Source organism: Aethalodelphis obliquidens, unplaced genomic scaffold (genome assembly GCF_003676395.1).
Source record: "Aethalodelphis obliquidens isolate GAN/ISIS:26980383/991018 unplaced genomic scaffold, ASM367639v1 scaffold16, whole genome shotgun sequence".
Lineage (NCBI taxonomy): Eukaryota > Metazoa > Chordata > Mammalia > Artiodactyla > Delphinidae > Aethalodelphis > Aethalodelphis obliquidens.
In genome coordinates, this window is record NW_020837960.1 from 13,279,925 (window position 1) to 13,306,906 (window position 26,982).

At 38.3% G+C, this 26,982-nt stretch overlaps 1 protein-coding gene across 3 annotated transcripts in view; it reads left to right on the top strand.

Annotated features, from left to right (window-relative positions):
* The first annotated feature begins 1,927 nt into the window (after positions 1-1,927).
* Positions 1,928-26,982, top strand: part of COG3 (component of oligomeric golgi complex 3) — a 58,833-nt gene continuing 33,778 nt past the window's right edge. The window contains exons 1-13 of one of the 3 annotated variants that reach the window (XM_027116234.1): positions 1,928-3,640; positions 12,229-12,375; positions 14,629-14,690; positions 15,742-15,907; positions 16,693-16,767; positions 17,886-17,978; positions 18,649-18,774; positions 20,057-20,137; positions 21,270-21,313; positions 21,781-21,907; positions 22,503-22,594; positions 23,683-23,822; positions 25,249-25,409. In XM_027116234.1, the coding sequence (XP_026972035.1) occupies positions 3,467-3,640; positions 12,229-12,375; positions 14,629-14,690; positions 15,742-15,907; positions 16,693-16,767; positions 17,886-17,978; positions 18,649-18,774; positions 20,057-20,137; positions 21,270-21,313; positions 21,781-21,907; positions 22,503-22,594; positions 23,683-23,822; positions 25,249-25,409 (1,488 nt within the window). In that variant the 5' untranslated portion in view covers positions 1,928-3,466. Of the gene's footprint in view, positions 3,641-12,228; positions 12,376-14,595; positions 14,691-15,741; positions 15,908-16,692; positions 16,768-17,885; positions 17,979-18,648; positions 18,775-20,056; positions 20,138-21,269; positions 21,314-21,780; positions 21,908-22,502; positions 22,595-23,682; positions 23,823-25,248; positions 25,410-26,982 lie in introns of those variants that run through there. The other 2 variants (XM_027116233.1, XM_027116235.1) reach the window with 2 other exon arrangements.

Sequence of the window (26,982 nt, forward strand, 5' to 3'; positions counted from 1 at the left end):
TTTTTTTTAATATGTAAATTTCTCTAGGATAGATTCTCAGGTACAGAATTGCTGGATCAAAGAGCTATCCTCTCTCCATTTCTCTAGCCTGTGTTTTTGGGTTTTTTTAAACATCTTTATTGGAGTATAATTGCTTTACAATGGTGTGTTAGTTTATGCTTTATAATAAAGTGAATCAGTTATACATATACATATGTTCCCATTTCTCTTCCCTCTTGCGTCTCCCTCCCTCTCACCCTCCCTATCCCACCCCTCTAGGTGGTCACAAACCACCGAGCTAATCTCCCTGTGTCTAGCCTGTGATTTGATAGGTGTTGGCAAGTTTCCCTCTAGAAAGAGTGTAGAAAAGTGGTCTTTTCCTTCACCTTCCCAAATGTTTTTGATGTCTCACTTCATCATCCTGTGTTTCATTTGCTTAAATCTAAATGGGAGAATAACCTGCCTTACAGGGTTTCAATCAAGAGATCAAGAGGGAAATCTGAATAACACCTTACAAACAAAATGTCATCTACTATGATATGGGACCTTGATCACTTGGGGATGAGACTCCTCTGACCTCATCGTCGTCCTTTTCCCGAGATAGCCTATGTAATCCTGTCTGCTCATTTCTCTCTCTCTCTCTTTTTTCATGCACACACGATATGAATACATGTGTGCCTTGTATGTACAGATACATGCTATATGAGTGTTTACTATATCAACTTGAACATTTCTATGGGAACACTTATAAATACTTGAATCAAATAAATAATATTGTTAAAAATGACAGTAGAGGGAGTTCCCTGGTGGTCTAGTGGTTAGAATTTGGCGCTTTCACCACCGTGACCCAGGTTCAATCCCTGGTCGAGGAACTGAGAATCCTTGAAGCCGTGAGGTGCTGTCAAAAAAAATTACAGTAGAAAATTAAAGCTGCAGTTGTGTTTGTCATGACATCTAGTGCTTCTGGGAATAAGCTAATCACCAGCTGGAAACAGGAAGAAATTTGACTTGTAATACAGAGTATAAAAGTGGATCCATTATAGGAAATTTGTACTACTTCTGGGGATGGGGCACACTAGATAATATTTGTCCATACAGAAAAGAGCCCTAGAGTCTGAAGCAGAGTTCAGCATATTGTATACTACCCTTTCCACTGTATTTTGAACAACAAGTGCATCGTTTAAATATATATACTTCTATGCTAGTGTTCTGCAATGAAAACACCCCAGGAACAATGCACTTACTGCTTCATTGCTGTTGTCTCTCCCCCACCCTGCAGGGCCAGCTGGTGACTGCTGGATCTTTGCTGACCTCCCTTAGCTCCAGTTCTTCAATTCAGGAATAGTCCAGGCATTATTGTGTTGAATATCTACCCTTCTCTCCCTTCATTTGCCCTCACAGCAGCTGATTAGACATTCAGCCTTGTCCCAAATCTTTCCTGAGTGCCATGACCTACACTGCATCCCTTTAGCATCATGAATCACCAGTTGGTAAAAATATTTTAAGAAATTAAACATAATGTTTAGAAGAAAGTAGCATGATTATAGGTTTAGGAATATCTGCAGTAGAAGCACATTTGTGAGAGAAGATGCTTATATTTGGCCCTTGAAGGATGATATTTCGTGAAGAATTACCATCACAAAACTCAACAGGATAAACTTCATTTCTGAGATTTTTGGAATCAGCCTGGCCTGAAAAGGAGGAAGTGTGTTTTAGGTATACCAATTAAAACAAACAAACACCCTTATGCTTAGATGCAAAACTCATTGAAAAAAAAAGAGAAAAGGAAGAAAATAATTATTAGTAATTCTAACCATCTATGAATATTTTGGAAGTGTTTCCTTTGGTCAATAGGATGATACACTGTTTCATTCTTCTTAATTATATCATTTCTCCAAGGAGATAAATACTTTCTACAACATGAGAATTTTAACTCTTGACTTTGAGATAATTTTAGACTTTAGAAAAGCTGTAAAAGTATTACAGAATTCAGATATGCCCTTCATCCAGCTTCCCCTCATGTTATCATCTTACATAACTATATCATGTACAACAATCAAAACTGGGAAATTAACTTTGGTACACTACTATCGTCTAAACTGTAGACCTTATTTGGATATCTATATTTTATTCTATAGTTCTCCCTTTTCTGACCCAAGATCCAATCCAGGCTCCCACATTGCATCTACTTGTCATGTCTCCCTCATTCCCAAAATGTAACATTTCCTCGGTCTTTCCTTGTCTTTTATGACTTCGACACTTTTTTTTTTTTGACTTTGACACTTTTGAAGAGTATTCGTGAATTGTTTTGTAGGATGTCCATCAATTTGAATTTGTTTGATGTTTTCTCATAATTAGAATGTGGTTTTGCATTTCTGGCAAGAATATCACAAAAGAAATATTGTGTGCTTCTTGATATATCATATTAGGAGTTTCATGGTGATGATGCTGACCTTTATCATTTGGTTAAGGGGGGATGTCTTCCAGGTTTCTCCACAGTAAAGTTAACAGCCACCCTCCCCTCCCCCCATTAATAAATATCTTGGAGAGATGCCATGCAAATTTCTGTTTCTCCTCAGACTTTCACCCACTAATTTTAGCATCCATCCTTAGATTTTGCCTGCTATAGTCATTACTGTAGTATCCTTAATGATTTCTTTCCCCTCATTCTTTCTAAATTTATTGATTGGAATTCTTCAGTAAGGTGGAGTTGTCTCTTCTCCCCTATTTATTTATTCAGTCATTTATTTATATCAGTATGGACTCATGGGTATTTATTCTACAGGTTATGACCCAATACAATCATTATTTATTTTGTTGTTGAAATCTACAACATGATTTAAATGGCAGAACAGTATTCCAATTACACGTCTGTGCCATGAATTATTGATCCATTTCTTCGATGTTGGACGTTCAGGTGGTTATTTGATACTATTTATGATGTCTGATATATATAAATCTTTGAGTTTTTATGTGTTTTCATAAATTAGATTTCTAACAGCGGAATTATTGATGTTTGAAAAGTTGTGAAAACTGGCAACAGTCAACACGGAAATCAGTCCACACACCTAACCCAGACTACCAGGCTGTGAGCAGAAAGAAGCAGTAGATGCCGCGGCTCACGAAGGCCCCTGCCGGCAGGGTCACTGAACACAGTTGTCAGTAACAATATTAACAATAAAGTTATTGATGTTGAGGAAGGGACTTCTGGTAGGGGCATGTCTATTTCCGTTAGGGCCTATATCCTTCGCCCTCTCTGTTTACATCCCAACCGGAAATACTTGTACCCCGTTTAAAGCCACGTCAGTCCTGGCCTCAGTCCCGCCCACGCGGGGGGAAGCGTTTCCGGGGTCAGGGTATTCCGGTTCGCCCCGCCCCGCCGCCGGTGCAGTGCTGGAAGACCCGGTTCTCCCGGAAGTGCCCCGGACATCTCTCTGTCGGGGTTCCCACCTCCCCTCTGCTGCTGCGGGCCGCCGGGGCGGCGGCAATGGCGGAGGCGGCGCTGCTACTGCAGCCGGAGGCGGCGGCGGAGCGGGACGCTCGGGAGAAGCTGGCTCTTTGGGATGGGAGGCCGGACACGACAGCGCCACTGACCGACCGGCAGACGGACTCGGTGCTGGAGTTGAAGGCGGCGGCCGAGGACCTGCCCGTACCCGCCGAGGTGAGGTGACGGGCGGGAGCTGGGCTGGGCTACTCCGCGGGCGCGCCGGCGGACCCCGACCTTGCAGACCCTTGGCCAGGGTCTTTCCTCTCCTCCCCATCACAGTGTCGGCTCCGGTGGGAGAGGCCCCTCACCTTCCCGGACTGTCAGGCCTCGTGTTGTCCCAGACCGCCAACTCTGCCCTCCGGCGTGGGGACGGCTGCGGGGGCGTCCAGCGGCTGCTGGCCGCCGGCACCCAGCCCGCCCCCTGCGGCGTGGGGCGGTTGTTCGGGAGCCTTGCCCCGGGCATCTTGCCCCGGGTGTCCCTGGTGTTAGCGAGGCATAGTCCTGCTGCCCACCCTCTCCCGGAAGGAGAAGACACTGAACCCGAAGTGCTTTACTTCAGCACAGCCTCCTGTTGGTATTTGTTTACCACCTTAATGAATAGCCCAGCTTCCTTTTTCCATAGGGGCACTTGGGGAGACCAAAGTTGATTCCAGGTGACAGCTTCATTCATCGCACATTGAGCAATGAGCTCTCGATCAAGTGCAGGTTGTGGGAGATCCGATTTATATTTGACTTATAGCAAAGCAATAAAAATTTTTCTTTGAAAGCTGGGTCAGTACATTATTAGATAATGCTGGTTGTCGGTTTTAGTGTCAACGTTTTTAATCCTAATTGCCATTGGGATATTATCCCTGATACTGCTTGTGTGATTCAATTCAATTAGTTATAATAGCAAGAAGTACATTTTATGAGTAGTCAGATGTTTGACAGACTTCTTCTAGTTTTGAGGGCTAGGTTTAGGCGGTTATTATTTTATTAGCACTGATGGTTACTTTTGATGTTGGAAGCATTCTCTTTACACGGTTGTGTCCAAAGGCAGACTGAGTTTAGAGACTTAAACTTTTTCTGCCCTCACACTTCAGAGGTTAAGAACTTTGGTTTGAAAGTTCTCGCCACTTTTCGCCGTTGCACACTCTGCCATAAAGTACAGGTGTTCTTTCTTGGGTTTCTCTGTCCACCTCTAGGATTCTGTGCTGGAAGTGTGTTTGAAATAAATGAGGAAGCAGTTGGAAATTTGTTTTGGCGTGGCTATCAGAGTCTTTTATGCTCTGGGCAATAGAAGTTGTTTGCTCTATAAATATTTCAGTCTGTTTATAATTGATTTGGCCTCTCAACAGAGCAAGGTGCTTGGGCATCACAGTACCTGTGGTGAACGTATTCCATAAGCAAAGTAACCCATTTTATTTTTAATGTCTTGGGCCATAAAATATTATTATTCCCACTGAGCATGAAGGAAAGGGTTTGGAGTGAAGTAAAAGAGATCTCTTCATTTTCACCCCATTATTTGATATTTATGCAACATAATACCTACCATTAGCCCCATGCAGTCATTTAACATATATTATGTGCCTACCCGGGGCTAGGAATGGGGGAACAGAAAGATAAAAACAAGATCCCTAGCCTCAAGGAGCTGACATAATTATGGTGATTATGAGCATGTGAAAAAGAACAAAGAAGGTAAGTTCAGACAGTCGTCCAGGATATAAGGAAAATCAAACAGGACGGTATGACACCAGGGAATGAGGTGTGCCCTTTTAGATAAAGAGGGAAGGCCTTTCTAAGAAAGTAACCACCTAAGGCAAGAGCTCATGATGGAAAACAAGAAGCCAGTCTTGCAAAGACTAGAGAAATAACCTTCCAGCTGGAGGAAAAAGCAGTGCAAAGCCCTGGGTAGGGGATGAGCTTGCCAAGTTCAAGGGTTCAGTGAAGGTCTTCTGGTACATGCAGCCTTGGCATTGGATTGCTGTGAGAATGAAATACCAGCCTGTTATTTATCCATCCTGGAATCTTTGAGAGGGAATTTCTCATTGCTCTTCAGCTTTCGACAGCCCTCTTTTTCCTTTATATGTCTGGTGGGAAGACTTTGGAATTGAATTTTTTATCCGTTACCACTCTTTTAACACTGGCACTGAGAAAGAATGCCTCAATTTTTATTTGGTCTGACCAAAATAAAAACCTGTAAAGGGTTTTCCGTAGTGTTTCACAATTTTCAGGAGATAAGTTACATCCTGAGCAACTGGAACTGGGCAAGTTAGTTGAATAGCAAGAGGCCAGCTAACTCTGAGCAAATATCATGAAGCTGTTTATAGCTTTCCTTTTTATTTAGGAGAACTAGTCTTATATACCTTTTTATCTGGTGTTAGATAAGAAAATTTGCAGTAGAATATTCAGTAGACTGGTTTCTTGTAGCCAGGGCAAATTTTTTTAGTAGTGAGGGCCTTTTTCTTTCTGCTGAGTTTAGTAATTCTTGATAAAATGCTGAGATAATTTATCCTGAGATTTACCTGTAATTTACTGTTACAGTTGTTTTCCTAAAGTTTGTGTGGCCTTAGACATGCTACTTAACTTCTCTGAACCTGTTTTCTTCTTTATAAAATGGGGATTATAATAGTACTTGCGTCACAGGGAGTTGTGAGAACTAAATGAAGTATATAAAGTGCACACAGCAAGCTACCTGCCAGTATTATATTATTCATGTGCTTTTCTCCCCAAATGATTATTACCTTAAAAGAATAGATTAGAATGTTACGACCCTGAGCTGGTACTGTGTAGGTGTCACTCAGACCAAAGGTAAGAAAAGAAGAGGTTAGGTGCCTGGAGGAAGGTTCTGAGACTCCATCTATACCTCTTCAATGATTTGCTCCAAACAGAGAAGGTAACGTCAGGTTTCATTTAGGGAATGAATTTATTAGATTGATTACAGAAGTGATTTTCTCCAACCCAGAACTGTGCAAGAAGTAAAGTTTGGGAGAGAAAGGTATATTTGCTTGTTTTTTCCTGGAGCTGCTCAGCTGGTCAGTCAAGGCTTGATAGTTTATTGTAATTAGTAGTTAATATGTTAGTGTCCCCATTTGTGTAAGCTGTACAGTAGCTATCCAGGACCAACCAGGAGCCTAGGTCTCTGCTCTTCTCTTTCTGGTGGTAAATGTCTGCTCCATCTGGAAGCCAGGACAGTGCGAGTAAGCCAGTGGCATTCGGTCAACATCTCTTCAGGAGTGAAAGAGTAGTCATAACAGGAAAGTTTGTGACATCAGCACACCCTTTTTTTTAAATAGTTCTACCATTTATATTATATTATTTTATTTTTTTAACATCTTTATTGGAGTATAATTGCTTTACAATGGTGTGTTAGTTTCTGCTGTATAACACAGTGAATCAGCTATGCATAAACATGTATCCCCATATCCCCTCCCTTTTGTGTCTCCCTATCCCACCCCTCTAGGTGGTCACAAAGCACCAAGCTGATCTCCCTGCAACACACCCTTCTTGATTTGCCATTCTCTTCCAGGTGCTTTGAGAAAAGAAGACAGCTGGGCAAATGTACCTAATGGGGGCATCTTCTCATAAGCTTTTATTTTTTTAATTTTTTTTTTTTTTTTATTCTGGCTACGCTGAGTGGCTTGCAGGATCTCATTTCTCCGACCAGGAATTAAACCCAGGCCATGGCAGTGAAATTGCCGAGTCCTAACCACTAGACCACCAGGGAACTCCCTCATAAGCTTTTAAAAAGCAGCTTAAAAAAAAAGTATTTATTCATTCTGGCTGTGCCAGGTCTTAGTTGTGGCATGCGGGCTTCTTGGTTGTGGTGTGTGAACTCTTAGTTGCGGCATGCATGTGGGATTTAGTTCCCCGACCAGGGATCGAACCCAGGCCCCCTGCATTGGGAGCTCGGAGTCTTACCCACTGGACCACCAGGGAAGTCCCTTGATTTCTGATAAGTCTGCTTTAATTCTTATTTTTGTTCCCCTGTATATAATGTATCTTTTTCTCTCTGACTGCCTTAAGGTTTTCTCTATGACTTTTGATTTTCTCTCTGAGTTTGAATGTGATGTGTCTAGGGGTGGTGTGTGTGTGTGCACACGCACACATGCATGTGCATTCTGCTTGGGATTTTCTGAGTTCAGAATTGTAGCATTGTGTCTTTCATTATTTTTGGAAACTTCTCAACTATTATCTCTTTAAATATTTCTTCTACCCTGTTCTCTCTCCTTATTTTGAGATTCAGATTACACATATATTAGATCATTTTATACCATCCCTCAGTTCTTGGATGTGTGTTCAGTTTTTATTTGTCCACTCTGTTTCTTCTTTATGTTTAATTTTGGATGATTTTTATTGACCTATCTTCAAGTTCACTGATTCTTTCCTTAGCTGTGTTGAGTGTACTGATGAGTCTATGGCAGGTATTCTTCACCTGTTACAATAATGGTTATTTCCAGCATTTCTGTTGGACATGTATAGTTTTTATCTTTCTGCTTAACTTCTGCGTCTGTTCATTCATTTTATTTATATTTCATACCAGAGCCTTTGACATATTAGTCGCAGTTATATAGTTCCAATATCCAGATCATCTCTTGAGTCTGGCTCTGTTGAGTGCTTCGTTTCTTGACAATGAGCTGGGTTATTTTCCTTGCTGTTTAATGTAACTTTTGGTCAAATACTGTACATTGTATGCAGGACATTTGAGAATGAGGGAAATAGCGTGAATGCCTGGAAATGAATACACTTACTCTGTTAGGTCATTAGTGTGGAGGTTTGGGTTAGTGGGCTAGATTTGTGTTTTGTTTTTGTTCTGGTTGCCTTTAGTTTACCACTGGCTTCAGACTTCTCTTTCATTACTTTTTGCCTAGCATTGGGGCTGGGCTACTGCAGGGTCTTCTTAACCTTCCTTCTCAACCCTCAGCTTTTGGTGTGCTGTGCGCCTGTGTCTCAGAGGGTGTCTGTGCTCTTGCCCCTCCCACAGGAGAGCATTGCTGGCGCTCTATAGCCTGGTGGTGGTAGGTGGGCGTTTTCTATCATCTGCGTCCAGTCTCAGTCTTAGGCAGGCCTTTGCCCCTGGGAATCAAGGGTGGAGTTTCTTACTGACTCTGCCCTCCTCCGGCAGTAGGAGACCTCTAATGTTCTGGGTCTTGGGTTCTTTCTTGCCTCTCCTCCAGGGGTAATGGTTGTTTTCTTTTCCCTTTCCCCGGCTGTAGTGTGTTCTCCGCTGTGCCCTAGGGTTGATAGGGCTTGCTGTCCTTTTTTCAATGTCTTAAGATTTTGTTCCACTGGGGAGAAGGGTCTGGATGGGGCTTTGTGCCCCACTTTCCCCAGGCCCCTCCTCTTCTAAGCCTGCACCGCCAGTCCTCATTCTTCCTCATGAGCACCTGGTGGAGGTCCGTGAAGACCATGTGAGTGGGTGCAAATTCCCCTTGTGTCTGTGACTTCCAAGCATTCTGTACTCACCCGTCCTGTAGCATTTAGTAATTTGAAAGAAATTTTAGCCTAATTCTTACCTACTTGTGTGGCATTTGTCATCTCTTTTTCCATAATCTGCCACGGTAAGCCCGTGCTCTCACTCTGTCTCTGCCTGGAGATACCCATCTTTTTCTAGATTTTAAGCTACTTAGTTACTCTGGAACCTCAACTCTCTGATGGCTTCAAGAACCTGATTTTGTAGATTATTTGTCTTTTTCTTATTATCAAGGTGCAAGCAACACTCTGTCTAGCATTCTCTTAGCCTAGTCTCCATGTGCTTTCTGGTGTATTTTTCAAATCTGTACCTGATCCACGTCTCTCTCCCTTTTCCTCCTTAGGTGTCAGGTAAACAGTGCTGATAGAATTATGTGTTTGAATTTTGTCATTATCTGTTCATATATAACTAAATTTTACTACTAATAAACTATAATTTTGTAAAGGTAACTTAGACGATTCTGTTCCCAAGAAGCAGTATAGATTCTGATTTGTAAATTTACTTACTGTAAAAAGGGAACCCTCCTACACTGTTGATGGGAATGTAAATTGGTGCAGACACTATGCAAAACAGTATGGGGGTTCCTTAAAAGACTAAAAATAGAGTTACCATTTGATCCAGCAATCCCACTCCTGGGCATGTATCAGGAGAAAACTCTACTTTGAAAAGATACATGCATCCCAACATTCAGAGCAGCTCTATTTACAATAGCCAAGACATGGAAGCAACCTAAGTGTCCATCGACAGAGGAATGGATAAAGAAGATGTGGCACATATATACAATTACTCAGCCATAAAAAAGAATAAAATAATTCCATTTGCAGCAACATGGATGGACCTAGAGATTATCATACTAAGTCAGTCAGACAGAGAAAGAGAAATATCATATGATATCACTTATATGTGGAATCTAAAAAGTGGTACAAATACTTATTTACAAAACAGAAACAGACTCACAGAGATAGAAAACAAACTTATGGTTACCAAAGGTGAAAGTGGGGGAGGGATAAATAAGGAGTTTGGGACTAATAGGTACAAACTACTATATATAAAATAGATAAACAACAAGGATTTACTGTGTAGCACAGGGAACTATATTCAATATCTTGTAATAACCTATAATGGAAAAGAATCTGAAAAAGAATATATATATATATACACACACATATTTCTGAATCACTTTGCTGTACACAAGAAACTAACACAACATTGTAAATCAACTATACTTCAATAAAAATAAATAAAAAGAAATAAATTTACTTTGTTACTACCAATGAGTAGGAATAGTAATATGATAAATAGAAGCGGCTCCGGTTGATCGTGTGTATTATTTGGCAGGCATTACGCTAAATACACGTAGCATTGTCTCCGAGGAGACAGCTTGTTGTTGGTAACTCGCACAGAGCGTGAGCAGGTAGGCTTAGCTCAGCTCAGCTTCCTCTGTCCTCAGAACCTCTGGTGGCAGCACACAGTTGCTGGTGACACGTTAGAGTCAAGATAGATTCTCATCAGATTTCAGAAACTTAATTCTTCCTGCCCAACAGTCCTTTTCTCTTCAGGGATTGTGTCACCATTCAGGAAGAGTTTATGTTGAACAATGATGCCCTTAGTAAGACGTATCTCTGTACATCCAGGACCCTCCTGGGAGAAAGCAGATTGAGGACCTTTCTGAACACTTTTTTTCTGTCTGCAGCTTCCCAGTGGTCCAAGGAGCCTGTTTTCTTACACCTGTGTTTTCTTCATTTCACAATGGCCTCATGATACAGATAATGTAATTCCTGTTTTACAGAGAAGAAATAGAGATTTAGAAGCATTATGTGATTTACCCATTGTAACACGCTTATTAAGTGAGCAGGGTTCAAACCAGGCCGCACTGTGATGTGCTTTACTGCGCCCGAAGGTGCAGCCCCACTTCAACCCAGACACAAAACTCCCTCCCTCCCTCGCTTCCTTCCTTCCTTCCTTCCTTCCTTCCTTCCTTCCTTCCTCCCTCCCTCCCTCCCTCCCTCCCTCCCTCTCTCCCTCCCTCCCTCCCTCCCTCTCTCCCTTCCCTCCGTCCCTCCCTTCCTCTTTCTCTCTCTCTCCCCTCTCCTTTCTTCCTTCCTCCCTCCCTCCCTCCCTCCCTCCCTTCCTCCCTCCTTCCCTCCCTCCCTCCCTTCCTCTTTCTCTCTCTCCCCCCTCCTTTCTTCCTTCCTTCCTTTCTTTCTTTCTTTTTCTCTTTCTTTCTCTCTCTCATTTTGTGTGTCTCTCTCTTTCTTTTTGATGCCGCACTGCTCCCAGAATCTTAGTTCCCAGACCAGGGATCAAACCTGGGCCCACAGCAGTGAAAGCACTGACTCCTAACCACTGGACTGCCAGGGAATTCCCTCCCCCCATATTTAAAGTGTTGTATTTCTAAATTAATGATGGTGCATTTTGCATCTAGCTTATTTTATTTTAGCTTTGAAGAGAAAATACTGTCTTCAGCTGAAATTTCTGTATCTAGAAAAATAGACAGGAGGCAATTTCCTAAGGCCTTGGATTAAGGTCTTTTATTGCTGGACCTTAGATGTCATGCCTTAAGGGCAGAAACTGGGATTGAAACGAAATAATTCCACCCATTTACCTTCCCCAGCATTCACACTCCCTTTCTTTTAAGTCCAAAAACAGCTTGTCTGTATGACCCTAGGTAAATGAACACCTGGAATATCTTTAGTAATGGCAAACTAGACAGTATTGTAGGTCTGATGGCCTCAAGGTGAGGCTCTTCTGAAGCTGATGGGAAATTCTGAAATTCTTTCTTTTCAGTTGTAATTTCAGAATTTGTCAGCAAGAAGACGAGGGTGAAGTGTGGCAACAGTGTAGAAATAGTAGAAGGGGATATAGTTGTTGGTAGTTGATTCTTGGGTACGATTTGTTTTCTGTTTTCTATTAATGAGGTGAGGCTTTTGTGTTGATAATGGAGAGGGCCGGCTGCTTTCATTAGCATGCAGGTTTTGCCTTTGCCTTGGTGCTAGTTCCCAAGAAGTTCCAGTAGGAAAAGGTGTGTGGATTAGTACAGATTCACCACCAGTTTTCAAAAGGTAACTCAAAAACCATACTTTGCAAATGGTTGGGTATTGGTGTCAAGTTTATATTTTGAGACCAGCATTTAATATAGAGAGAACCTGGTTCTAAGTGTTAGTATCATATGGCGCTTGTTAACATCAGACGATTTAACAGAAAACATTTCTTTCTCTTTCAAAACACCTGAGGTGGAATATCAATCTTGAGTTAAGTTTAGAGAATTTTCAAGTTATTTGAATATCTTTGTGGCTCTTTTTTTTTCAAGCTCCCAATTGAAGACTTGTGCAATTTAACATCCCAGTCGCTGCCCATTGCACAGACTTCAGTAGTGCCTGAATCTACAGAAGACATTCTCTTGAAGGGATTCACCTCCTTAGAAATGGAAGAAGAAAGAATTGAAACTGCACAGCAGGTGAATGGCAGCATTATTTCTAAGGATATTTGATTGTTTTAAATGTCTCAAGACAGAGGTCCTAATTAAAAGTTGTGAACATTTGAAACTGTAGTTAAAGTCTTTCTAGGACATCTTTTTTTTTGGGGTGGGGCGGGGGGAGCTGGAGAAAGAAGGATATATTACTTGCACCAAGTAAGGAGAACACCAGTGATCTTTCCCAAAACTGTTTCTATTTCTAGAACATTTTTGATTTTGTGTTAGTTGTGGTTATTTCTTAAGTGTTTTAAATGAACCTGTTGCCCAGTTTTATTTGCAGTACAGATAAAAATATGCTATTCCAAGTTTGGATAGACTATTAGATTTATTAAGGTTTTGATATCTTATGCCCTTTAGACCTTCTCCCAGTACGTGTCTGTGTTAATGTGTCCCCCAACATGCATGTGCGTTGACACATGCACACATGCAGACCCCCCAACCGCACCCCTCACTGCTTGCTGCTAGGTAATTTCTTTCTTAAAAACCTCAATATGCTCTTTAGATGAACGCTTATAGTTATTTTTCTGAAATTTAGCATGTGAAATCTCTTGGTTTTTGCTTATTCCCAACTATAAACTTAAATGTACAGTAGTTTCTTCTGCTGCTTCCTCTGTCTCATCTTTCTGTCCTCTTAAGAATCAAAGCTGAGGAAGGACCTACTGTACAGTACAGAGAACTATACTCAATATTTTGTAATGACCTATAAGGGAAAAGAATCTGAAAAAGAACAGATAGACACACACACACACACACACACACACACTCACACACACACACACATAAAACTGAATCACTTTGCCATGCACCTGAAACTAACACAACACTGTACATCAACCATACTTCAATTAAAAAAAAAGAATCAGAGCTAAGGCATTTACCAAGTGAAACATAAAGCAAATGTGCTGAATTGCATATACACTAAGTCAGGGGTCCCCAACCCCCGGGCCATGGACCGGTAGTGGTCCGTGACCTGTTAGGAACCAGGCTGCACAGCAGGAAGTGAGCAGCGGGCGAGCGAAGCCTCATCTGTATTTACAGCCGCTCCCCATCGCTCACATTACCGCCTGAGCTCCACCTCCTGTCAGCATTATGGTGAGTTGTATAATTATTGCATTATATATTACAATGTAATAGTAATAGAAATAAAGTGCACAGTAAATGTAATGCACTTGAATCATCCCAAAACCATCCCCCCCTGCCCCCCACTGGGTCCATGGAAAAATTGTCTTCCATGAAACCGGGCCCTGGTGCCAAAAAGGTTGGGGACCTCTGCACTAAGTCAAGAGAGGCAGTGCTGCAAAGTGATGAAGAGCTCTAGCTCTAGAGTTAGGCCAACCTGGATCTGAAGGTCACCTCTATCACTTACCATCTTTGTGAGCTTAGGCAAATTACTTATCTTCTCAGATCTCTGTTTCCTAATGTGTAAAACAAAGATAATTATATACTTATAGGACTTTTATGAGAATTAAATTAGATAATGCATGTAAATGCAGTGTGTACCAGGCACACAATCAGTGTTCAGGAAACGAAAGCCAAGGTACTTGGCAAGAGTAGTATCTTGAGAGAATAAAGTATACCTTTGACTTCGAATCCCACTTGAGAATTATAGAAAATAATCTTGCACCATGTCTGTGAATTTACTTGGACTATTTGAAAAAAAAGAAAAAGATCTTCTGGATTAAATTTTCACTTGCATATCTCTCATTAAATTAAAAAAAGATCTAATACATTGTTATAATTTACATACAATAAAATGTACTCATTTTAAGTATACAACTTGATGGTAGGACCAGAATTCAAACCCAGGTTTGGCCGATGCAAAAGCTATGTTTTTAAACCACTCCTTTATATTATTTCTGAGCTTATATTCTCACAATTATTATTAGATAACATTAATATTTACCCAGAGCCCTATGTTACCTACTCAAATTTGGCAAACTAGCAGGTAGGCATTAGCTTCTTAGGAAGAAATGTTTATTTCTACATATTATCGTGTTAATACTCTTTCTTATTTAACTCTGAAAATGGCCCGTGTTTTTAAGATACTTTGCTTTTCCTGGAATGTAGACACTGACCATGCAATTAAATTGTCATCTCCTGGCTTACAGCTATAAATGTCTGAGCCCCAAACAGTAAGACTTAGTGTCTACCCTTTTGACTTGCTGTTTAGCATGTAACCACTTTTCATTTTGTCTGTTTTAGTTTTGTTGACAACATAATACCCTATTTTTCCAGTTTTTCTCATGGTTTGCAAAGCTACAAACTCAGATGGATCAGGATGAAGGAACTAAATATAGGTATGTGGCTCTTATATTTGTTGGCTGTCCTAATTCTTAGATCATCTTAAGCATTTCGTTATCTGTGCCTTTAAACAAAATTAAGGTACAAAGAAAACTTGAACAGCAACATTTTCTTTAAGAATAGCTAGAAAGGATGTGGGTCATTCCAACTGGTACTGGAAGTTGTGTGATTTTAAAAAAAGTCACATTGTAATTAATAGGTTAGGAGGGGCAGAGGTTGATTTTAGATAACTCTAGAAAGGCTTGGAATCAAGTGGGAGTTTTGTCAGGAACTCTAAGAGGTGTTTGCTGCCTTTCTTTAGAGGGAGAGACCCAAGAGACTTTAGGGATGGCCAACTAGGCAGGGTGTGAACTATGTTGTTTTGTTTGTGTATATTGACGGCGTGGGGGAAGTGACTGTACTGTTTCTAGCTGATTTGGGGACCGTGGGTTGAACATTTATATTCATTTAACATTAATTAAGTGACTACTATTGCTAGGCATTGTGTTAGGCTCTTTGATGTATGATTCCATTTAATCTTCATAGCAGCTCTATAAGGAAAGGTGTTATTATTCCCATTTTACAAATGAGTAAACAGAGGCCTGGAACTATTAAATACTTGCCTAATGTCATGGAGACTTGGGCAGAGCTGGGACTTGGACTCAGGTCTTCCAATTCCAAGTCCAAAATTCTTTCCATGACATCACACCATCTCTCAAAGGCAGACATGACCTGAAGGATGGACCTACTTGTTACCTTGGGATGGGCCTGGTGTCCCAGTCTTTGAAAGTTGAGCCCATGATTTACTGCCCTACATGTGAAAAGCCAGTTTATGGCTTTAAGGCTGATTCCTTTTATTGCTCATAGTTTCAATCATTTTCCTTCTTAAGTACTGAAACAGTTTGTGACAGTTTTTGCTATATTTCTGAATATAATAAACTTTTTGAATAGGTCAGACTTCCCTTCTGAAATGCAAGCATTTGGAGGAAAACGAGACCTTGTTGTTTATTGTCTGTGCTTATTGGGGGAAAATATTATTGCCAATCCCCTTTTGGTTCTGTTTTCTAGACAGATGAGGGATTACTTGTCTGGGTTTCAGGAGCAGTGTGATGCTATATTGAATGATGTCAACAATGCTCTTCAGCATCTGGAATCATTGCAGAAACAGTATCTTTTTGTGTCCAATAAGACAGGAACCCTACATGAAGCCTGTGAACAGCTCCTGAAAGAGCAGGTAATTTGGAGTAGGAGAGGGTGTCAGTGACTGACTATGTTTAATATTTTATTTTTAAATAAATGAATACAATTTAATTCTAATTTCCTTTATTTCTCCAAGTATATTTTGAACACTTCTCTGTGTGAGGCCCTGTGCTAAGTATGCAAATTATTACCTTGACAGCCTGCTTTTAAGCTTATGTCAGCAGAGGCACGGGCAAGCTTTCGTATGTTTTGAGCTGTTAGGTCTCAGTACAGTTTCAGAGTGAAGAGGGTATATTCACATTTGCGACACTTTTCTTTTTTTTTTTGGCTGTGCTGCGCGGCTTGCGGGATCTTAGCTCCCGACCAGGGATTGAACCCAGTCCTTGGCACTGAAAGCGCTGAGCCCTAACCACTGGACCATTAGGGAATTCCCTATTGACACTTTTCAAACAAGGCATAGTCATTATACTAATGGTGGGGTTTATGAAAAGATGAACAGATCTAGGTTGCACTTAAACTTGTGACTTAAAGATAGAATATTTAAGTTACTATACTTATCTCAGAATTTTATCTATGTATATTTTGTATGTTTTTAAAAAGGTAATCATCTGTTATTTTATAAAAAGATATGTAACTTACTGTAATAATCATTGCTTATTTTAGCCCATGACTGCAGAAATCTTTGGGCATTATTCTGAAATCATATATCTAATATAAACCTGTATGTCTAGTATAAATCTCCTCGATGTAATTTTGAGACTGGAGTGTTGATTCTTATGTTCTCATAATAATTGATTTTTCTCTTTTAAAAAATTCAAGTCGGAACTTGTTGATCTGGCTGAAAACATTCAACAAAAGCTTTCCTATTTTAATGAATTGGAAACTATTAACACAGTAAGCATTGTTCTTTATTTTTTCTAGAATTAGTGGCTTTATTTTATATTTCCCATTCTGAGTATAATCTTTAACCTTATAAATTGGCTTGAGTGATATTTTAACTTAATAGTTTGCTTGTTGTTAAGATATTCCTGTTTGTGAGTGATGGACATACCATTACCAGTTCAGATTTCCAAATATGATTTAAATAATAGTTCTTCTTAAATTGTATTTTTGCTATTAAAATCTCTTTGTTGGTTAACTCTTAATAGTATCATATTTGTAAGCTGTGAAGGTTATAAGAAGAAATATTCCATTTTAAATCTTGCTATGGTTGTACTTCTATAATAGTAATTAAAACACTTCTTAAACTAATCTCATGTTTAGTTTGAGGAAGAGTATAGTCCTCATAATGGATTCTTGGATCCCAAAGAGGTAGTCACAGTAAAGACTTATGTGTAAATTATATTTCTCTGTATTCTGGCTCATAAATTAATCATAATAACTGCATATAAATCATGTTATTAAAATTATTAAATCTAAATTATTATAGTTTACGAAAGAGTTAGAAATAAAACCAGTAGCCAGTTAACAGTGGAATGCAATGGGAAATATAAATCATTGCCAAACTATTTGTATATCAAGATAAGAAATAATTGGGTCATTTTACTTATCTTTTATATATATTATATAGGTTTATATATTTTAATATTTATCATTTAATCTATTATATTAAATATTAACTCATGTTTATATTATATATTACCTTATATTAGTACTACTTGTATATGTTTATTTATATTTTACTTTCAGTATGACTGCTGAACATGGTAACTGGTAGTTAATCTTTTAACCTTGAGAAGGTCGCCAGTGTTTGGAAGTGGAAAATTTATGTTGTAAAGTGCTAGAAAGTGGGAAATCTAGGTACATGATGTATTATTTTAATATAACATTGTGCAATGGAGTATAAAATGTTTGCTAATTCGTGAAGAGCCCCATTAAAGGTCATTAGGAGTAAACTGAATTCAATCCATATTCTTTTAAATTTGTCCTTTCTTTATTGCATTGTCACACATGGGCTGCATTTGAGTATATTTGGTGACTCTTAAGACGTAAAAATTTTTTTTCCCTTAAAGAAATTGAATTCTCCCACGCTGTCTGTGAATAGTGAAGGATTTATACCAATGCTGGCCAAGTTAGATGACTGTATTACATACATATCATCTCATGTAAGTCATGGTATTTCTGTGTGTTTTAAAGAAATCTTAACATCCCTATTATATCATTTCTTATGCAGTAAACTAATTATTTCTTTCTGTAATATACTTGAAGAAAAACTATAGTAAATTCTTAGTCATTGTCAGTAGTGATGTAAAAAATGCTTTCAGCTGCTGCAGCAACCCCTGGAATAGAAAAAGCGGCTGGTTGACACAACTTTATCCCATCTAAAAGGACTAGTGATTTTTAGACTGTTGACTTAACTGTTTTGCTAGATAGATACTTCCTTGGAAACAAAAAGTATTACTTGAGGGGGGGGAATAAAAGGACACGTCCCTTGGTTTAATGACCATCTCTTTCTGCCCTCCAAGGATTTATAGCTGTATTTATTTCACCCAACTCCTTTTCTTTTCTTAGTTGGGCCTCACATATTAGCCTTGAGGTCTGTGGGGTACTGAGAATATATTTTGCTAAAAGCTGCAAATATTTATTGAGCCCTTGCTTTGTGCCAGGCACAGGGAATTTGGCTATGACCAAGACAGTCATAGTATTTGTCTTCAAGGAGCTTACAGTCTACATAAGATCTTCTTTTGAACTTTCTGTATAGCTTTACATAAAGGACAGGTTGGTTTTCATTAAAAGTTTGCTTCATTTTTGTAAATCTTTCCCTTTCCTTTACAGCCAAATTTTAAAGATTATCCTGTATATTTACTGAAGTTTAAGCAGTGTCTTTCTAAAGCTTTGCACCTCATGAAGACACATACAGTGAACACACTACAGAACCTCACAAGTCAGTTATTAAAAAGGGTGAGTTAACTGGTGAGGTGATTTTTGTTTTTGTTTTTTTTAATTCATTTATTTTCCATAATGTTAGTCTGAGATTAGTATCTAGTAACTCCAATTTTTTTTTTTACCTTTTGTTAAATAAATACGTGTTGCAGTTTTATTTATAATAAGAAAAAATGCCTGTATTATATATGTCTGTCACAGTCTTATTTTCAAAGAATATATAACAGTGTGAGAAATATTCAGTACTATATGATAAATAATAAAATAAGATGCAAACTATTTCTCACTTTAACTTTTTCTTTTCCTATCTTTTTAAAGAAAATATTAGGAGGAAATACACCAAAATAATAAAAGTGGTTCTGTCTGAGTGGTAGAATTACATATGATAGATAATTTGAATTTCTTTCTTTACAAATGATGGATAATTTAATTTACTGTATTTAGCAAATGTATTTTTATTGAATGCCTTCTAAATGCTTGGCATTGTACTAAGAACTGTACAGTAGTGAAAGGAGCTAACAAGGTCCCTGCCCTAATGGAGCTTATGTTCAGGAGAAATAATCAGTAAAGAAGGAAAAAGACAAATTAATCAATTACAGATTTTAGTAGATGCAAGGTGGAAAATTAGCAGCATGTTAGGTTAGAAAATAAGAGTGGAGCTAGATCAGATGGTCACTGAGCACATTTCTTTCCTAAGAAGATAAAACCTGAAAGATAATTTATTTTATTTTTTCAGCCTACTTTCTAAAGAATATGGACTATCTTGAGCTTTTAGTTCAAAGCTGCTGAGTTTTGTATTGCATTTTACCGTTCACGTTGCTCTTAGCTGACATAACAGACTATATAATTTTTCTATTTTGCAAAATTTTATTTTAGGAAACTGATGCCTGATAAGTACTAGTACCTACTGTGTGTTAGTGCTTTATAACTGAGCTGTGGAAAACCTTTGTGCATATGTGTTATCACCATGTAATGGATGCATAAATCTCAGAGAGGTTAAGTAATTTGACCGAAGTCCTACACTCAGAAAGTGACTGAGTATGAATCTGAGTTCAGTCTTTTTACCACCAAAATTCATGTAACATAGCATAAATTTTAATTATAAAGTAGAGAGAGATGACAGCTCCACATAATTATTTCTCATGTGTAGCAATAATAGTATTTAATCTTTCTCTCTGTAAGCTTTTGGTTGGTATATAGGCCAAGCAGTAGCCATATGAAATGGTTTGTGTTATATTTTCTGAATAATTATTTGTTCGCTAATTTTCTTCCTTGCCTATCCTCCCCCATGTTTCTTTAGGATCCTTCATCTGTACCTAATGCAGACAATGCCTTCACATTATTTTATGTGAAATTTCGAGCTGCTGCCCCCAAAGTCAGAGTAAGTCTATTGACATAAATAAGATAATGCTATGAAATTTATTTAGCCAGCCCTTTTGAAACGCTAATGTATGTTAGGTCCTTTGTTTATACCAGGAAAATGAACCTGAATGAAAGATAGGCTTTGTCCTTCCACATTATAGCAGTGTATGTTGAGGTCCTTTAAGCCCACAGAGGAGGAAACACCTAGCTGTTCCTGGAATGCTCAGGGAAGGTTTCCAGTTGAAGATGATACTTGAGCTTAAAAAAAACGTAGATTTATAGCAGACTTGAGGGGATTGATAAGGATATTTTATACAGAGAGAGCAGCATGTATAGAGAAAGTTGTGGAGACATAAAAGACTTGTATTTTGGGAGGACCTCATTTAAGACTGGAATACAAGACTTTCAGTAGGGTGTGATAGGAAAGAAGAAAGGAAAGATGGCAAAGACCATCTCACAGAGGATGTTGCATGTCATGCTAATTCAGGAAAAGTAGAGAGCCAGTGCAATATTTTAAATCAGTGTAATCCCAGATACAGCTCAATGGTTAAGAATCCGCCTGCTAATGCAGGAGACACGGGTTTGAGCCCTGGTCCAGGAAGATCCTACATGCCTCGGAGCAACTAAGCCCATACGCCACAACTACTGAGCCTGCGCTCTAGAGCCCACAAGCCACAACTGCTGAGCCCGTGTGCCACAACTACTGAAGCCCGTGTACCTAGAGCCTGTGCTCCCAGCAAAAGAAGCCACCGCAATGAGAAGCCCGTGCACCTCAACGAAGAGTAGCCCCCGCTCGCTGCAACTAGAAGAAAGCCTATGCACAGCAACGAGACCCAGCTCAGCCAGAAAGAAATTAAATAAATAAAAATTTTAAAAAATCTTTAAAAAAGAAAAGCAGATTGCAAAGCTGAATATATAGTATAATTCCAGTTTTGTTTAAAAAGAAAAATGTAGTAACTGTGCATACAAAAACTGAAAGAAAATATTCTGAAATACTGTGATTAATTTTTTTGTGTTTTAGGTGATTTTCATGTTTCAGCTTTTCTGTAGTCACAGATTTTCTAACATGAGCTTGTGTTACTATCATAATCAGAAAGCAATTGAAAATATAACTAAAACAGATGGAGTTAGTGGACTTTTCTTTATTCCAGACTCTCATCGAACAAATAGAACAACGATCTGAAAAAATACCTGAGTGAGTACCCACAGGTTCTTCAATTTCCAAATTACCTTCCTTGAAGTGCTATTTTGCCAAGTCTGTTACATCCCTGATATTTTCTGAGCAATTACCTTGCATGCTGTACACGACTTTTCTTGTAGCACACAGCTCAGTTTGGGGAGCAAGGTCACAGACCTGACTTGGTGAGTTTGTAAGGCATCTTTTTCCCATATAGCAGGATTTCCTTCTCATTTAGGTAGATGTAACATCACTACTTGTGGAAGATAAATCTGTCCTTAAAAGATAAAGGTTATGGTAGTTCATTATGATTTGTTTTTTCTTTATATACATAAATATTTCTAGTATTTAATGTGGGCAAATGAGCAGTAACCATATAGCTTTGGAGGTTTGGCAACCTATTTTGGGATTTAAGATTGGATTTAATTTACATATCTGAAATCAGAAGTTTATACAGTACTCCAATCTCATTTGCTTTTCATCAGATACCAACAACTGCTAAATGACATCCACCAGTGTTACCTTGATCAGCGGGAACTCCTTTTGGGCCCTAGTATTACTTGTACTGTAACAGAGTTAACCAGCCAGAATAACAGAGACCACTGTGCCTTGGTGAGTTTCTGCCTGTTGTGGTTTAATGTTAAACCTTCTTTTGAGCTGTTATGATACCCTAGAAACTATACTTGGGTAAATAAGTTTTGGTCCCCATATCAACAAACTTACATAATGTTTCTTTCTGTTATGACAAATCTAGTTTAGTAATTAGCATTCAATTTGGCAAAATATTCTCATTTTGATTGATTTTTTGAAGTATGAAGATTCACAAATCAGTATTGTTTTTTGAAAGATGAAGTTTCAAAGTTTCTGGATTTATGTAGACAAATTAATCTTAGCTTTTGCTGCAGAAGTGCTTTTTTGTTTAGTGTGATTTTAAGTCAGATTATAGAAAAAAAATAAAGATTATTTTTTTAAATACTTTTCAACTAGAAGAGTAATTTTCATTGTCAAAAGCTTAGAAAGCATAAAGAAGAAAATAAAAATCATCGATAGTTCCACTGTGCAGAAAACCATTTTCTGTTCTTCAGGGAGTTTTTTTATGAATTATATATGCATAGTCTCTTTGTAAATAAAATGTTGGCTTTATTTCATAAATGCTGGAGTTGTTGTGTGTCTCTAACTGTAGATGGTGTGTGTTTGTTTCCCGCAGATTCGCAGTGGCTGTGCCTTTATGGTTCATGTATGCCAGGATGAGCACCAACTTTATAACGAATTTTTTACAAAACCAACATCAAAATTAGAGTAGGTGGTACACGGAATCTAACTCTTGTTTTTAAGATTTAATTCGCTAATGGCTGTAATGGCTTATTATAGGAGTATTCTAAAGTTAACTATGGAGTGTTTTAACTTTTGTGGGTATGTGAACATAATATTGTTGGATGGGACAGTGGTTATTTATTTTGAAATAAATGTGCAGCTTAAAGGCCAACATGCTTTCATATTGTTTATAATTATGGAGACAATAAGTTATGATAGTAAGAATCTTGTATAGGGAACTATCTTGGTATCTAGATCCCTTTATCTACACTAAGTGTAATAATTCCTTCTATTTAAAAAATTCTATGATTCTAACTAATGAAGGACACTTAAAAACGTAGATACTATTTAAAATCCTTTTCCTTATTTTTCTCAAAGTGTCTTTCAAACCCATTGTCAGTCACTTTTGGGTTCTTCATATTGGTGGTTTTGACTGTTAAAAAATTCCAAGATTATGACTCTTGTAAAGGGGAAGAGACAAATATATCTTACGGTTTTGATGAAATACTATATATAGAAGAGTACTGTTGACAATATAAAGAGTATAGACAGCCTAATGTTTTTCTTTTCAAATGTTTAAAATTGTCAAAATACTTGGTGTATGTTCAGAATATTTTGAGTTTTGTTTATCTAAGTCTGTAAGTATTCAAGAGTTTTGAACCTATCTTTCCTGGGGAAAATGTCACCATTTGATTCATAGTGGTGTAGGTTATAAAAGGAAAATTAAGTCTACTGAAATATTTTTTATTGTTTTTGAAAGGACATACACAAAATTATTGCTGACATAAGTACAAGTTGTAATAAATTGACACTCGTCTGGGGCCAGCTAATTGTTGAGGATTGCTTATTAATTCTGAGCTTGATTATTGATTCTAGCAAAAACAGTTCACAGAATTACTTTCAGCCTTTCACTTCTCATCATATAATGTCCCCACGTACTATTTTCCAGTGTGTATATATATATATATATATTTTTTTTTTTTTGGCTGGAAGCAATCAAGGGTGACTTTTAAACTATTAGGAAATACTGAAAGGATTACTGCTGATAACCATGTTTTATTCTTTCATTTTAGTGAACTTTTGGAGAAACTGTGTGTGTCATTGTATGATGTCTTCAGGCCATTGATCATTCACGTTATTCACTTAGAGACTTTATCGGAACTTTGTGGGATTCTTAAAAACGAGGTGCTTGAAGATCATGTACAGAATAATGGTAAATAAGTAGAAATGATCATTTCAAAGGTCTTTTTAATTATATCTATGGCTCAATGAATCTGAAAAAGATTAGTACCTCCCCCCCATCCCTATATAAACAATATTTTTAAAACTTGGGTTGATGCCTTGTCTCTTTTTGAATCAAGATGCACCTTATTCTGTGACTAAATAATAATGGGGAAAGAATTTTTAAATCTGGGCAAAATTAGTAATAAAATAATTATAGCTACTATTCTTTCTGGCATCTGAAATCCATAGAGAACTGACCATCAGTTTTGGGTTGGGTATTTCTAGTACACTATTACCAGAGTACATAAAGTAATTGACTGTATTGCATAGTCTTAATTTAAAAAACAGAAATTGTTTTAGCATACATACATAGTAATAATTCATCTTTTTTGAAATTACAAATAAAGAAAAGCAATTCTCTGGAGTAGCTCTACTTTATTCATCTAATACATGCTTTAACAATTGGTTTGATTGTCATAAAAAACATGATTTTCCTAGTGATACTTAGGTACCTTTAAAAAATACCCTTCAGGTAATCATTTTACTGGCAGAAATTATTGTCCTTACTTTGACTTTCCTTAAGAGACACTATAGGTTTGTTACTCTTCCCGAGTTTCTTATTCTATTGCATTTAGTTCATTCTAAGATGTACATTTTCTCCCATTTTAATGCCTGTGAATTAAAGATGATTTTTAAAATTAATGTAAATATTTATATGAGTGTGTAATGCCTCCAACTCCCCAGCCCTTGGAAAGCTGATACTGAATCACTGGTGTGTCTTAACATTGATGGCATCTTAGAAATGAAGAAATTCTATACAAACGCATATCTCATTTTATTTATTTATTTGGCCACACTGCGCAGCTTGTGGGATCTTAGTTCCCCAACCAGGGATTGAACTCGGGCCCTCGGCAGTGAAAGTGCAGAGTCCTAACCACTGGACCGCTGAGGAATTCCCTCATTTTATTTTTTTATTCATTTTTCTTTGTGAGAATGTTAACAAGTCATTTAATATCTGTGGGACTCTATCTGTAAAATGGGGGTGATAACCTAATTAATAAGCTGCTTTAGCTATCTCTCAGGATTGGTATGAAGCTATAGAGATACCTTTTAAAAAAACACAAAGCACTTTAAAATTAAGATTATTATTCACATTAATAATGGAAATTATTTCACAGAGTCCCAGGAAGAAGATGTAAGGGCAAATTTATTTTCCAATTTTAAATTTGAGGAAATTGGAAGACATTTATTAAATTTTTCTAAGGTCACTAAGTCATACCAAAATAGAATACAGCCAGTCCCTGAAGCAAGAGTGGTTTATACTATTACTAGACAATTTTGTAATATTTTTGCTTGTTTAAAGAAAGTATTTTTTAAATCTGAAGGAATGGGTGATTGACCTTTTTTTTTATCAGCTGAACAGTTGGGGGCATTTGCAGCTGGAGTAAAGCAGATGTTGGAAGATGTACAAGAGCGACTTGTCTACCGAACCCACATCTACATTCAGACAGACATCACAGGCTATAAACCAGCTCCTGGAGATCTAGCGTATCCTGATAAGTTAGTAATGATGGAGGTAGGGTCTTCTTATTTGATCTTTCCCCTACCCCACACAACTTTTGGATATTTTATACTGGTGAAAATAGAATTTTTCTTTTTAATTCTCATTCAGGATGCAAAAATCAAGATAAACTTGCCATGAAATCATAGGAAATAAAAATTTAAAAAAACTGAACAGATATAATTTGTTAGATTGTCCCTCCTTCAAGTTGTATTTTATAAACATTTGATTCGGTTTTCTGTCCTTTTCCAGGAAGCGTGTCTTCTCAATTTTTAAATAGAATTAGTGCTTTCTATGATTTCTCTTTTTTTTGGTAAGTGGCATAGAAGAGGATTAATAACATATAAGCCACCAGAGTTGATGGTCACATAACCATGTGTCGTCTTCTCTCATTAAAAACTCTGGTGGTTGTCTCCTCAAAATTACACAGTGCTGGTGTCCAGTTTATGGTTTGAAGACTTAGGTACATCTCACTAATCTTTCAGTTACATATGTATCTTCATTTTCTTTGAGTGCTGTACAGAGTTAAAATAATGCATAGGGTATTAGTGCTTAAACAGAATTAGAACCTGGAAATTCTTTTTATTTGTTTATTAATTTTTTTGAATGACAAAATCAGGTTTATTGCTCCAGGTTAAGCCAGTGAAGACTGGATATGGGAAGGGTGAGGGGGGAACACAGGAACTTGGTGAAGGCATCCTCCCGGCCTTGGCCTATACTGAGTTCTTGGCACCCTGGGAAGCCAACCAGTCAGTGCATTTCAGACCTGCTGATCACCTGCCCATGGGCCAGACCCACAGTAAAGTTTGAGGCACAACCCCAGGCTCTGGGGAGCATATCCCTCCTCCCTATGGGGTCACCTGCACAGGTCTGAGCACAGAGGAGGGGTCTGCAGAGATGGCCTCTGCTGGGGCTGTATCCTTAGGAAGGTATCTTGGTGGAGGAGGAGGCTGCCCCCTTCTTCTTGATGGGGGCCTTCAGCAGCTCCAGCTTCTTGGGCAGACTGGTATAAACAGGTGTTTCTCAGCCTGATCTAGGGAGTTGTGCTCTCTCCCCTTCCTCCCCTCCTTTCCTTGTCTCATTTGTATCAGTTTTTACATTCTAGATAGGATACCTGTTTTAATAGTGCTGTCTGATAGGATGTTAGGTGATTGAGTTTACTATATACCCCCTCCCAGTTTAATTTAGTGATACATTTGGTATGTTTATTTAGTCAACACATGGCCAGTATCCTGAGTGTTTTCTTTTATTATTTTTTAAAATTTGTTTATTTATTTATTTATTGGCTGCCTTGGGTCTTCGTTGCTGCGCACAGGCTTTCTCTAGTTGAGGTGAGCAGGGGCTACTCTTCATTGCTGTGCGCAGGCTTCTCATTGCAGTGGCTTCTCTTGTTGCAGAGCATGGGTTCTAGGCACGCATGCTTCAGTAGTTGCGGCACGCAGGCTCAGTAGTTGTGGCGCACGGGCTTAGTTGTTCCGCAGCATGTGGGGTCTTCCCAGACCAGGGATCGAGCCCGTGTCCCCTGCATTGGCAGGTGGATTCTTTTTTTTTTTTTTTTTTTGTGGTATGCGGGCCTCTCACTGTTGTG